Source organism: Myotis brandtii, unplaced genomic scaffold, assembly GCF_000412655.1.
Source record: "Myotis brandtii unplaced genomic scaffold, ASM41265v1 scaffold496, whole genome shotgun sequence".
NCBI lineage: Eukaryota > Metazoa > Chordata > Mammalia > Chiroptera > Vespertilionidae > Myotis > Myotis brandtii.
This window is the reverse complement of record NW_005368921.1, coordinates 327819-338662: the sequence shown is the minus strand read 5'-3', so window position 1 is coordinate 338662 and position 10844 is coordinate 327819. Positions and strand designations below refer to the sequence as shown.

The window sequence follows — 10844 nt, the reverse complement described above, 5'->3', positions numbered from 1 at the left end:
CTGAGCTCACTGAGCGATCTTGGGTAAACCACAGGAGCCTTCCTAGGTCTCAGTTTCCTCCTCTGTAGATGGGGTCTGGACGAGTAGATCTTCAGCACCTTCCCTCCCCATCTCCGCACACAGCTCAGAGAGGGGACGCCCAACCGGGCGATTTGGAGATTCACCACACGGGAGCGATGTGAACCCACTTTGAAAAAGCCTCCGCATTAGCTGCTCTTGAGGAAAAGGTCCCTATGGCTCCATTTCCCACTCTGTACCCCGTGCTGTCTTTTTTATTTATAAAGTATTTTAATTGGAAACTGCAGAAATGCTCAACATCATAAATCTGGAAACAACCAGACTTATGAGTGTCCTCATCTGTGTTCTACTCACAGCCTTTCTATGATGTTTATATTTGAAAAATGTGTGCTCACAATCAGAAACATTCACCTTTGACCAAATTGAAACATTAAACTATTAATAAAAACATTTCCAAAGGCATAAAAAGGAATAATTGGTTGAAAATAAATTACACATTTAAAAATATAAAAATCTGTTTAAACAAATTCCATCTTTTCCTTTGCTGTTTAATATATGATTTTTCCCTATTTCTGATCAATGGATGAGAAACATATTAAAAAACACAAAACAAAAAGACTCATTCTATCCAGAGTCTATCATTGTTAATACTTTGGTGTATATATATCTTAATATCTATCTGAATATATATTTTATATTGAGAACTTACTGTTTTTTTTACCTTGCTTTTATCACTTAATAATATATTGTGAACATCTTTCCATGTCAATAAATTAGCTTAAAAATAAACACACTTTATTTCAGAATAGTTTTAGACTTACAGAAAAATTGTGAAGGTAGTAGCATATATTGTTCCCATGTACCCCACCTCTAGTTTTCTTTATTAGTAACCTCTTATTATTTATTTATTTTTTAAAATATATTTTTATTGATTTCAGAGAGTAAGAGTGAGGGAGAGACATCAATGATGAGAGAGAATCATTGATCAGCTGCCTCCTGCATGCTCCCCACTGGGATTGAGCCCACAACCTGGGCATGTACCCTGACCGGGAATCAAACTGTGACCTCCTGGTTCATAGGTCGATGCTCAACCACTGATCCACACCGGCTACAATGATATTTTAAAAACTGAAATCTGATCTTGTCATTCAGAATGAGTCCCTGAATTCTCAAGCCACCCCAACGTCCTTCATGATCTGTACTGGGTGGAGGTGGGAGCAAACCCATCATCCTGCTCCTAGGTTTACCACAAGATGAAAGGATTTTTAAAATTCCATTTCCAGAAGGGAATAAGGACAGAAACGCTTCCCATCTTTCTCTCTAACCCTTCACTCATTTCTTGTTTTTTAAAATTTTAATTTTCAATTACATTCAACATTACTTTGTATTAGTTTCAGGCATAGCACTCGCTTCTTATGGGGGGAGGAGTGAACTAACTGATACAGTAGAAAGCATTTTTGCGCATGTGTGGTGTAAGCCCTCTTTGGCTTTCTTTCTCAGCTGCCTGTCTTTCATCCTTCAGGTAGTGAGCTTCGGGGCAGGCCCAGTTGGAGTGACCTGTCGTTTGTACAGATTCTCTGCTGTTAACTTGGGGGTAGTGGTAACTGGAGAGTAGGAAGTTCTTTTCGACCTTGGATTCAAGCCATATCCTCCAATTCGGCTTGACTAGTAATAAAGCTGATTGTTTGCTCCCTAACTTCAGTGTATTTTCCTTGTTGGTAGAGAACCCAAAGGGAGAGATGTGTGGTTAAGTAGACCTCTTCAAACTCCAACAATTTCGGATACTGCGTGTCTCCTTCCTCTCTTGTCACTTTCCCATTGCCCAGCATACTCGATTATAATGAGCATCCTGCAGTTCTTGGAGTGAGCCACACTCTTGCTGACCTCAGGACCTTTGCACATTCTATTCCCTTTTTTATTTCTTCCTCTGGATAACTTCTTGTTATGCAGACTTCAGTTAAGGTATCTCCTCCTCCTTGGAGCCTTCTCAGGTTGGATTTGGGACTTCTCCTTTGTACTGCTAACCATCCTATCTTGCTGCCATTGTTTGTACATGTCTCATATAAAATTGTAATTGCCTGTTAATTGTTCCGTCTCCCCCATTATGGTGGTTTTATTCTCCTTTGCACTAAATTCCTGGCACACAGCTTGACATGGTATTTTCTGAATGAATGTATTAAACTTGAGCTTCCCCAAGGGTATACCATGGCACACTGGAGGGCCATGGATTGGAAGTATCTGTAAGAGTGTGGTCCTCTTTGCCCTTGGTTTCTGCATCGTGGGGTCTTGGAATGGACAGAGCTCCCAGGCTCATTGCATCTGGCCATAAATAGCCTTGCCTGGGGCTACTCAGCGGGAAGCCCCAAAAGCGTGGGGTTGGTGATGCACCCTGAGGTTCCTGCAGCTGGTGAGAACAATGAGTGATAGACACTCTTTGGCCTCAATAGGTTGAGGGCAGCCTAGAGGTGCTCTGTAACCTTCATCTTTACTCTTGCAGCCAGCTCCCAAGTGTCCTGCTGCCCACAGTGGACAAGGGGCCCATGGAGCTGTGGAGGAGTTGGGGTTCATGTGACAAGGAGCACAGTGCCCAGCCCAAGGTGTGGCCCTCAGGGGTTGGAGGGTGGGGAGTCCTAGGGATCTCCTAAGCTCTCCATGGTGGTCCTGAATCTTCGTCTTCAAATATGGTATATCCAATACTTCTGCCCATTACCTGCTAATGTGCACTATTGTGGTATATAATCTGGCTGCATGGTGGCTGTATGCACAATCTGCACAGTAGAGCTCCAGTAATACTGTATCGAAATAGCTGACATGAAAAAGTGTGGTTGAATGTAGGCACAGTTGTCAAGTAATAAGGAAACCTTTGGGGCAGCAGTCGCCAACCTGTGGTTCATGGACCACTGGTGGTCTGTGAGGTCTGAAAGGTTGGCGACCGCTGGATATAGTCAGCAATCTATAATAATAAAAGCATAATATGCAAATTGACCGAACGGCTATCTGGATGTCCTTTTGGACAACCTTCCAGACAACCTTCTGGAAGAAGCCGGGCTGCAGCCGCAGGATCAAGGCAGCCACCGTGGCTTCGAGGGAGGGATTGAGGCAGCCGCCACAGCTGCAAAGGCCTACTCTTGCATGAATTTCATGCATTGGGCCTCTAGTATTGTAATAACTGTGTATGGTACCATTAGGGTACTAGACTTATTAGAATGATCACTTTGTAAGGTTATAAATGTCTAATCACTATGTTGTGCACTTGAAACTAATATAATATTGTATGTCAACTGTAATCAATCAATCAATAAAAAAAGACACACAGGGATAAGATGGCCATTTACAAATCAAGAAGAGAGGCCTTCACAGCCCTCAGGAACCAGCCCTGTGGACACTTGGATCTTGGATTTTTAGCCTCCAGAACTGTGAGGAAATAGATTGCTATTGTTTAAGCCAAAAAAAGAAAAGAAAAAAAAGAGGAAAAGTATTATTGGAAATGAAATCCTTTTATAAAATTACAAGAATTTTCAATGAAAGAAAAGTTAGTAAATGTAAATATATATTTACACATAATTTCAATGATTGAATAATTTTGAATGACTGAAAAGGTTTTGCATTTTTTATCACCCACTTATGCGAGTAGTTTTCTTGGATAGTGACCATGAGTTATTTTAAGAAATCAGTACTTAAAGATCTTGACCAGGAGGTGTTTAGCCATTTTTCAAGCGCAAATCTAATATAATAATTATATTCACAGAAGCAAGCTCAAGTTTCTAATATGTATTAAATTTTATTTGGAAGTTTTATGTGAAACCAGTATTTATTACTGTATACTTTTAAATAAAATATTACTGCATATTTTATTTTCTTTGTAATTATATAGTAAAAGGGTGCAATGAAAATTTTAATATGTATAATTTTATTTGTAATATTACAAAATTAAAGAAACCCCCAAAATGCAATATTCTAAAAAACCCCAAATTTACTACTGATACTAATTCCTATGAGTTCACTGTGCTACCATACACAAGTCAAGAAATTAAAGAAACCATTAAATATATGAAACATTTAGCACTAGAAGCCTTAAAATTTAACCGTTTGTAGTAGCCCTTCAAAAAGCTACAAGTTGGCCCAGCCGGCATGGCTCAGTGGCTGAGCGTCGACCTATGAACCAGGAGGTCATGATTCCATTCCCGGTCTGGGCACATGCCTGGGTTGTGGGCTCGATCCCCAGTGCGGGGCGGGCAGGAGGCAACTAATCAATGATTCTCTCTCATCACTGATGTTTCTATCTCTCTCTTCCTCTCCCTTCCTCCCTGAAATCAGTAATAAAAAATATATTAAAAAAAGCTACAACTTGCATTTTTTTTTACAACTTGCATTTTTAAAGCAGTATTTTCTGTACTAAAACTCTTATCAGCCATACAAAAATCTGTGTAGTTTTTATACTGAAGCTAATATTGAGCTGCATTTGAATTTAAATTCTTAGCAGAATAATCACCTGAGCACACACACACACACTCCACACACATCAGTATAAGATAGCCGTTTATTCTTCATCTTCATCTTCCTCCTCCTCCTTCTCATCTTCTGGTTCTTTATTTTTTGAGCCTGTTGGCCTGCCAGGAGTCTTTTTGCTGTTGTTAATCCTCACGAGTCTTTTTGTTGTTGTTAATCCTCACCCGAGGATATTTTTTCATTGAGTTTTTAAAAAATATTTTTTATTGATTTTAGAGAGGAAGGGGGAGGGAGAGAGAGAGAGAGAAATATCAATGATGAGAGAGAATCATTGATCAGCTGCTTCCTGTATGCCCCCCACTGGGGATCGAACCTGCAACCCAGGCACGTGCCCTTGACTGGAATAGAACCTGGGACCCTTCAGTCCGCAGGCAGAGGCTCTATCCACTGAGCCAAACCAGCTAGGGCCAGGACTCTTTTTTCCCTCCCCTCACTTTTGCCCTTGGCACAGTATGTGGCAATATCCTTTTCATATTTCTCCGTTAGCTTAGCTGCTTTCTGTTCACATGGCTGCTTAGCTTTGGCTGACTGTTCAGACCACATTTCACCCAGTTTTTTTGGCGGTATCCCCCATGGACGATGTTCAGAGCAAAACAGAAAGAAACAGATGGAGGCCTTTTAGGAGCATTGGGGTATTTTTCTTTCCTTTCTTATACCTTTGGCAGGGGAAACATAATTTTTTTAAAAAAATATATTTTTATTGACAGAGAGGAAGAAGGGAGAGGGAGAGATAGAAACATCAATAATGACAGAGAATCATTGATCAGCTGCCTCCTGCACACCACCTACTGGGGATCAAGCCCTCATCCCCCGGCATGTCCCCTTGACTGGAATTGAACCTGGGACCCTTCAGTCCACAGGCCAATGCTCTATCCACTGAGCCAAACCAGCTAGGGTGGGAACATACTTTTAAAAATCTCCATCATAGTGAATTTCTCACTTTTTGCCATATCTTCAAGCTTTGACTTTTCCTTTTCAGACACAGTCTTCCATCTCTCTGAACATTTCTTGGAGAATTCGGCAAAATTGACAAAACAGTCTGGATGTTCTTATGCTCTTCCCCGCAGGTTTGCACAAAGAAGGCATAAGAGGACATCTTGCCCCTTCAGCTTGTTGGCCTCCTTTACCCATGGCGACAGTCTACCTCGTGGTGGCTCTTCCTTAGTCCCACTGTGCAGCCAGATCCGACAGGGACACTTCCTTCACCTGATTCCCCCCCTCCCGCCTCCCATCAAGCTCTACCACATGCTCTACCACATGGTGTCAGTTTACCCTGGCGTGCCATTCAAGTATTAGCACTTTCTACCTGTGCCACCGTGTGAGGAAGGTTGGAAGTACTGCACTGAGCCTCTGCTCCCAGGTAGCCTTCCTGGGACACTGCCAAACTGTTATCAATGATTTGCCTTCCAATGCGTGTTTACACATCTTTATAATTGCTCTCATTCTATGTTTCTGCTGGTTTGTTTTTTCTCCACTCCATTCTCCCCACTACACCCTCCCCCATTAGATTAGGAGTCACATGAGGGCAAGGAACTTATCCATTTTCCCCCCCTGAATATCAGTAATGCTGTATAGCTCTGGGCTCCTTGACTCTGTGTCTGTCTGAGGATGTTCTCTGACCCCAAGTTCCCCATAGCTGGTCTCTCTAAGCAGGGTCTAGGCCACGCATGTCAAACTCAAAGGCTAACAAGGGCCAAATAAGCAAGGTTTAAGTTTCTGTGGGCCGCAACAAAACCCAAAAGCTTCAATTTTCATAGAAACGTAGGTTTATTTCGATAGAGACATGCTGAATACAAAGGGCTGAAATAAATAACTGTTAACATAAAATAATAGAACATTTCAATAAAAAATAATATTTTTTCTTGAACATTAACTTACCAGACACTGAATAACTGCACAAATAAGCGTAACACAAATAAACCTATTTTTCTTGTTCTCCGAAAGTGAAATATTTCCTGTTGCGCACACCAATCAAGTCAGTCCAGACTAACGACATGGCAATCGGCTGCTAAACTATCCGCTGCTAGTATTAGTGGAGAGAAGTGGTGCGCCTGCGAGTAAGGCGCGTAAGGGAAATGAATGCAACACGGTTATAGTAATCAGTCATCAGCGAACGTTGTAGTTCATTATTAATGATGATGTGTAACAGGATATTGTAAAAATTAAGTTACAAATTTTTATTAAAACATTTCTTACATACTGTTATATTGGCTGGGCTGCAAAAATATTCATTGTGGGCCGCATGGGGCCTGCAGGCCGCGAGTTTGACATGCTTGGTCTACCCCATTATTTCTAGGGCAGCAGGGTTAACGTTTTCCCTCTCCTGCCTCCAGCCTCCAAACCGATTGTGTTAATCAAAATTCTTGGCAGAGACAGAAGCTGTCTGGATGATGAAGCAGAAAAACAATTATTAAAATGAAGTGTTGTTGGGAGAACAGCCACTGTTACCCAGGAATAACTCCCAAACGTTAACTGGTCAGCTGAGGAAACCATGGGTGCTGCCACCAGGGATGGGTCAGAAAGTTTCTGCCACTTTTATGGCAGGAACTTGCTGTTACAGCCTTCGCCGCCGTCAGCAGAGAGAGCACTGCTCCGCGCCTCTTGCAGACACTCGGTCAAAGTCAGGCAGTGGAACTGTGTCACATGCCTGGGGGGCTAAGAAAGTGTTCTCAGCCCCAGAGAGGAATTCCTCTTTCTAAAGCGAGGAATTCTCCAGAGATTGAAAGAGGGCCGCACTGAGTGGTAAATGTCTGCTCCCTAGGTCCTATCCAGATTGACCCGGGGCTCCTCTCAGTCTGAGGGGCTGGCGAAGGGGTATGGGTTTAAGCTGATGCCACATGGTGGGAGGAGAATAGAAAAGCCAGGGACACCCTCTTGCCCAGTTGGATGTGTGATAGGCAGTTATGGATGTCAGAAATCAAGGGTGAGGAAAAGCAAGGAAGAATATTCATGTGGAATATTTCTAGGGGGAACAGCTCCCTTTCTTCTAAAAGGTATCGAGAGCGTAAGACTGTTGTGTGCTTCCGGGAGAAAACCAGATCAAAGGGCCAGGTAAACTCCCCCACGGGCTCCGGGCGGGCCACTTAGTTGGATGTCAAGTTCATAGACATCTGCTTTCAGGACTGACACGGACCTCTGACTATGGGTGTAGCCAGGGCAATCACCTTGTTCAGGGATCTAGAATAATTTAGAAGATGCCAAATGTTCTTCCCCATAGGCAGCATTCCCTTTCATTCTTCTTCTTTTTAAAAAGTATATTTTTATTGATTTCAGAGAGAGAGGAACGTCAATGATGAGAGAGAATCACTGATTGACTGCCCCCTGCAGGCCCCAGGATCGAGACTACAACCTGGGCATGTGCCCTGACTGGGAATGGAACCATGACCTCCTGGTTCATAGGTTGCTGCTCAACCACAGAGTCATGCTGGCTGGGCCCCCTCCATTCTTTCTTATCCTATAGCTCTGATGGTGAGTCTGGGGTGTGGTTAGGAGGTAAGATACAGATTTACTTCTGTTTTAATTCCAGCATTTTCTGCCAGGAAGCCTTATTTTTTTCAGGTGCTGCATGGTTTCTATTAGATTGTGGCTTCAGTCCAGCACCTGAAGGCAGTCAGTGAGTGAGCAGGCACCCCCCACCCCCGCCCAGTCCCTTCAGGGTGAGAAGACCTGCCTCTTCACCATGTGCCGCAGGGCCCCCGCCACCTCCTTGTTTCGAAGGGTGTAGATGATGGGGTTGAGCATGGGTGTGACGACTGTGTAGAAGAGGCTGAGGATGCGGTTTGTGGTCACCGAGGAGCCTGCCTGGGGCTGGATGTAGGTGATGCTGGTCGTTCCAAAGAAGAGGCAGACCACAAGCAGGTGGGAAGAGCAGGTAGAGAAGACCTTGCGGCGGCTCTGGGTGGAGGCCATTGCCAGGATGGCGCCCAGGATGCGGACGTAAGAGGTGACAATCAGAGAGAAGGGGACCATGATGAAGACCACAGTGGCTGTCATCACAGAGATCTCGCTTCTGTGCTTCCCAGCACTTGCCAGCCTCAGGACTGGCAGGATGTCACAGAGGAAATGCGGGATGATTGGGTGACGGGGGAAAGGCAGAGTGAAGATGAGGGAGGAGTGGGTGGTGGCTGTGATGATGCCCATGAGCCAGGAGATGCTCACCATGGCCACGCAGGCCCGCCTGCTCATGAGGATGGAGTAGTGCAGGGGTCGGCAGATGGCGGCGTAGCGGTCGTAGGCCATGGCTGTGAGCAGGCAGCACTCTGAGATGCCCAGGACGATGAAGATGTACATCTGGGCTGCACAGCCCTGGAAGGAGATGGCCTGGGGATGCGGGGAGGCCAGGTCAGCCAGGGTCCTGGGCACAATGTCGGTGGTGTAGAGGAGCTCCACCACCGAGAGGTGGCGAAGGAAAAAGTACATGGGCAAGTGCAGGGAAGGGCTGGCCCGAGAGGTGGCGAAGGAAAAAGTACATGGGCAAGTGCAGGGAAGGGCTGGCCCGGGTGAGGAGGATGATCATGGAGTTACCCAGCAAAGTGACCAGGTAAAACAGAAGCACCACCCAGAACAGGGGGCCCTGCAGGGCCCTGAGGTCGGAGAATCCTAAAAGGATGAATTCAGGCAGAGTCTGATTTCCCTTAATCATCACTTCAGGCTAGAACCTACGGCACAGCCAAGAAAGAGAAGTTTATATGGAATCAGCATTTCTGTGACTTAGTAAGGCACTTTTCGTACAGTCCCTCTCAAATCGACCGAGACAGTTAGGGTCTCCGCTTTATGGATGAGGCCATGGGTTTCTGAGGGGTTAAATAATTTGTCCCAGGTAATACCAAGGGAGTGGTAGGCCTGAGACTTGAATCTGGGTTTCTTGACTCCAAATTCCATGCATTTCCCATGTCCTCTAAGCTCTGGGTCCTGGGTGCAGGGCCTGATGCCCAAGTGTAGAGACCCCAGACATATACTTTGGGCTTCCTCCAGAGTGGGGATGGAGCAGCTGCTTTGGCCCAGACTTCTTTGTACAGTCTGGCTCCAAACCCCAACCTGAAACAAACTATGTGACACCCCCACTGTGGACTCAGTCAGGGGCTGTCACAGGCTGGTGTCTTATGATCACCATGGTGGGCAATGGACTTAGGATGTCAGGCAATAACGCAACTGTTGGAGATAATACTGCCCAATTGTATCATGCTTTGGAATGCTATAGAGCTCCTTTTCAAAGATTATTAGGCCATGGCCCCTGCCCTGTGAGGGGAGTGGGGCAGGGACTGGCCATATTGTACTTTGCTCTCCTCTTATTGGCCCCTGTAATTATCACTCAGGCTGCTCTGTCTCAGTGGTACCCTCCGTTTTCCCAGCCCCTAGGCCAGTGATGGCGAACCTATGACACGCTTGTCAGAGGTGACACGCGAACTCATTTTTTTGGTTGATTTTTCTTTTTAAAATGGCATTTAAATATATAAAATAAATATCAAAAATATAAGTCTTTGTTTTACTATGGTTGCAAATATAAAAAAATTTGTATATGTGACACGGCACCAGAGTTAAGTTAGGGTTTTTCAAAATGCTGACACGCCGAGCTCAAAAGGTTCGCCATCACTGGCCTAGGCATTCCCAGAGTGTGTCCCCTGCAGGGATGCATCTTATTAAAATCCCACTCATCTTTCAGGCTCAGCTCAAATTCCCCCATCCCTATGGCACCTTCCTTTCTCCTCATGGTCAGAAATAATTACTCATGGCATTTCAGAATTAAAAGTGACTTTAAGGGTCATATATTTCAGTGTGACAATGCTCAAATTTCATCTACAACATCTTAGAAGGCTGATGTGCAGTGTCTGTTTGAACATCTGCAGCAAAACTCACCATCTACTGAGGTAGCCCCGTCTGCCTGTAGGAAAAGTCTTCATTCTACTAGTCTTGGCTAAATTCTTAGTATTTTATAGAACGTCTAAGCCCTATTTCACCAGACAGCCCTTCAAGTATTTGAAGAAAGCACCTTCATTTGGGCTCACATGAGATCGCACTTGTGTCTCGGTCCCAGAATTTTTTAGATAAAGGTCTCCACTGTATAGATCCTGCAGAACAAGTTGGGGAGGTGGTGGTGGGGGGAGGGGTCTAGGGTGAGCATCTGTTTTAATAGCTGCTATTTCCCAAGTGCCTGGCTAAAGGACTTAATAGTCATTAAAATCTTGAGTCATGCCCTAGCCAGGTTTGCTTGGTGGTTAGAGTTTCAGCCCAGGGACCAAAGGATCACAGGTTTGATTCCTGGTCAAGGGCATGTACCTCAGTTGTAGGTTCGATCCCCAGGGCGCTTGCAGGAGGCA

At 44.7% G+C, this 10844-nt stretch overlaps 1 protein-coding gene and 1 pseudogene across 1 annotated transcript; both read right to left on the bottom strand.

Moving 5' to 3' along the window:
• Positions 1 to 4558: 4558 nt before the first annotated feature.
• On the bottom strand, positions 4559 to 6523 carry LOC106727884 (annotated as a pseudogene).
• Positions 6524 to 8178: 1655 nt separating this feature from the next.
• LOC102247585 (olfactory receptor 10P1) lies at positions 8179 to 9169 on the bottom strand. The gene is made up of 2 exons (XM_014548121.1): positions 8997 to 9169; positions 8179 to 8965 (listed from the first exon to the last, which is right to left on the bottom strand). Exons 1-2 carry the CDS (start codon positions 9167 to 9169, stop codon positions 8179 to 8181), a joined length of 960 nt encoding a protein of 319 aa, XP_014403607.1.
• Between the last annotated feature and the right edge of the window lie 1675 nt (positions 9170 to 10844).

Coding starts and splice junctions, on each gene's coding strand:
- LOC102247585 (XM_014548121.1), bottom strand. CDS start 9,169: ATGATTAAGGGAAATCAGACTCTGCCTGAATTCATCCTTTTAGGATTC. Junction 8,966..8,996: donor CCTTCCCTGCACTTGCCCAT/GTACTTTTTCCT, acceptor CTCTCGGGCCAG/CCCTTCCCTGCACTTGCCCA.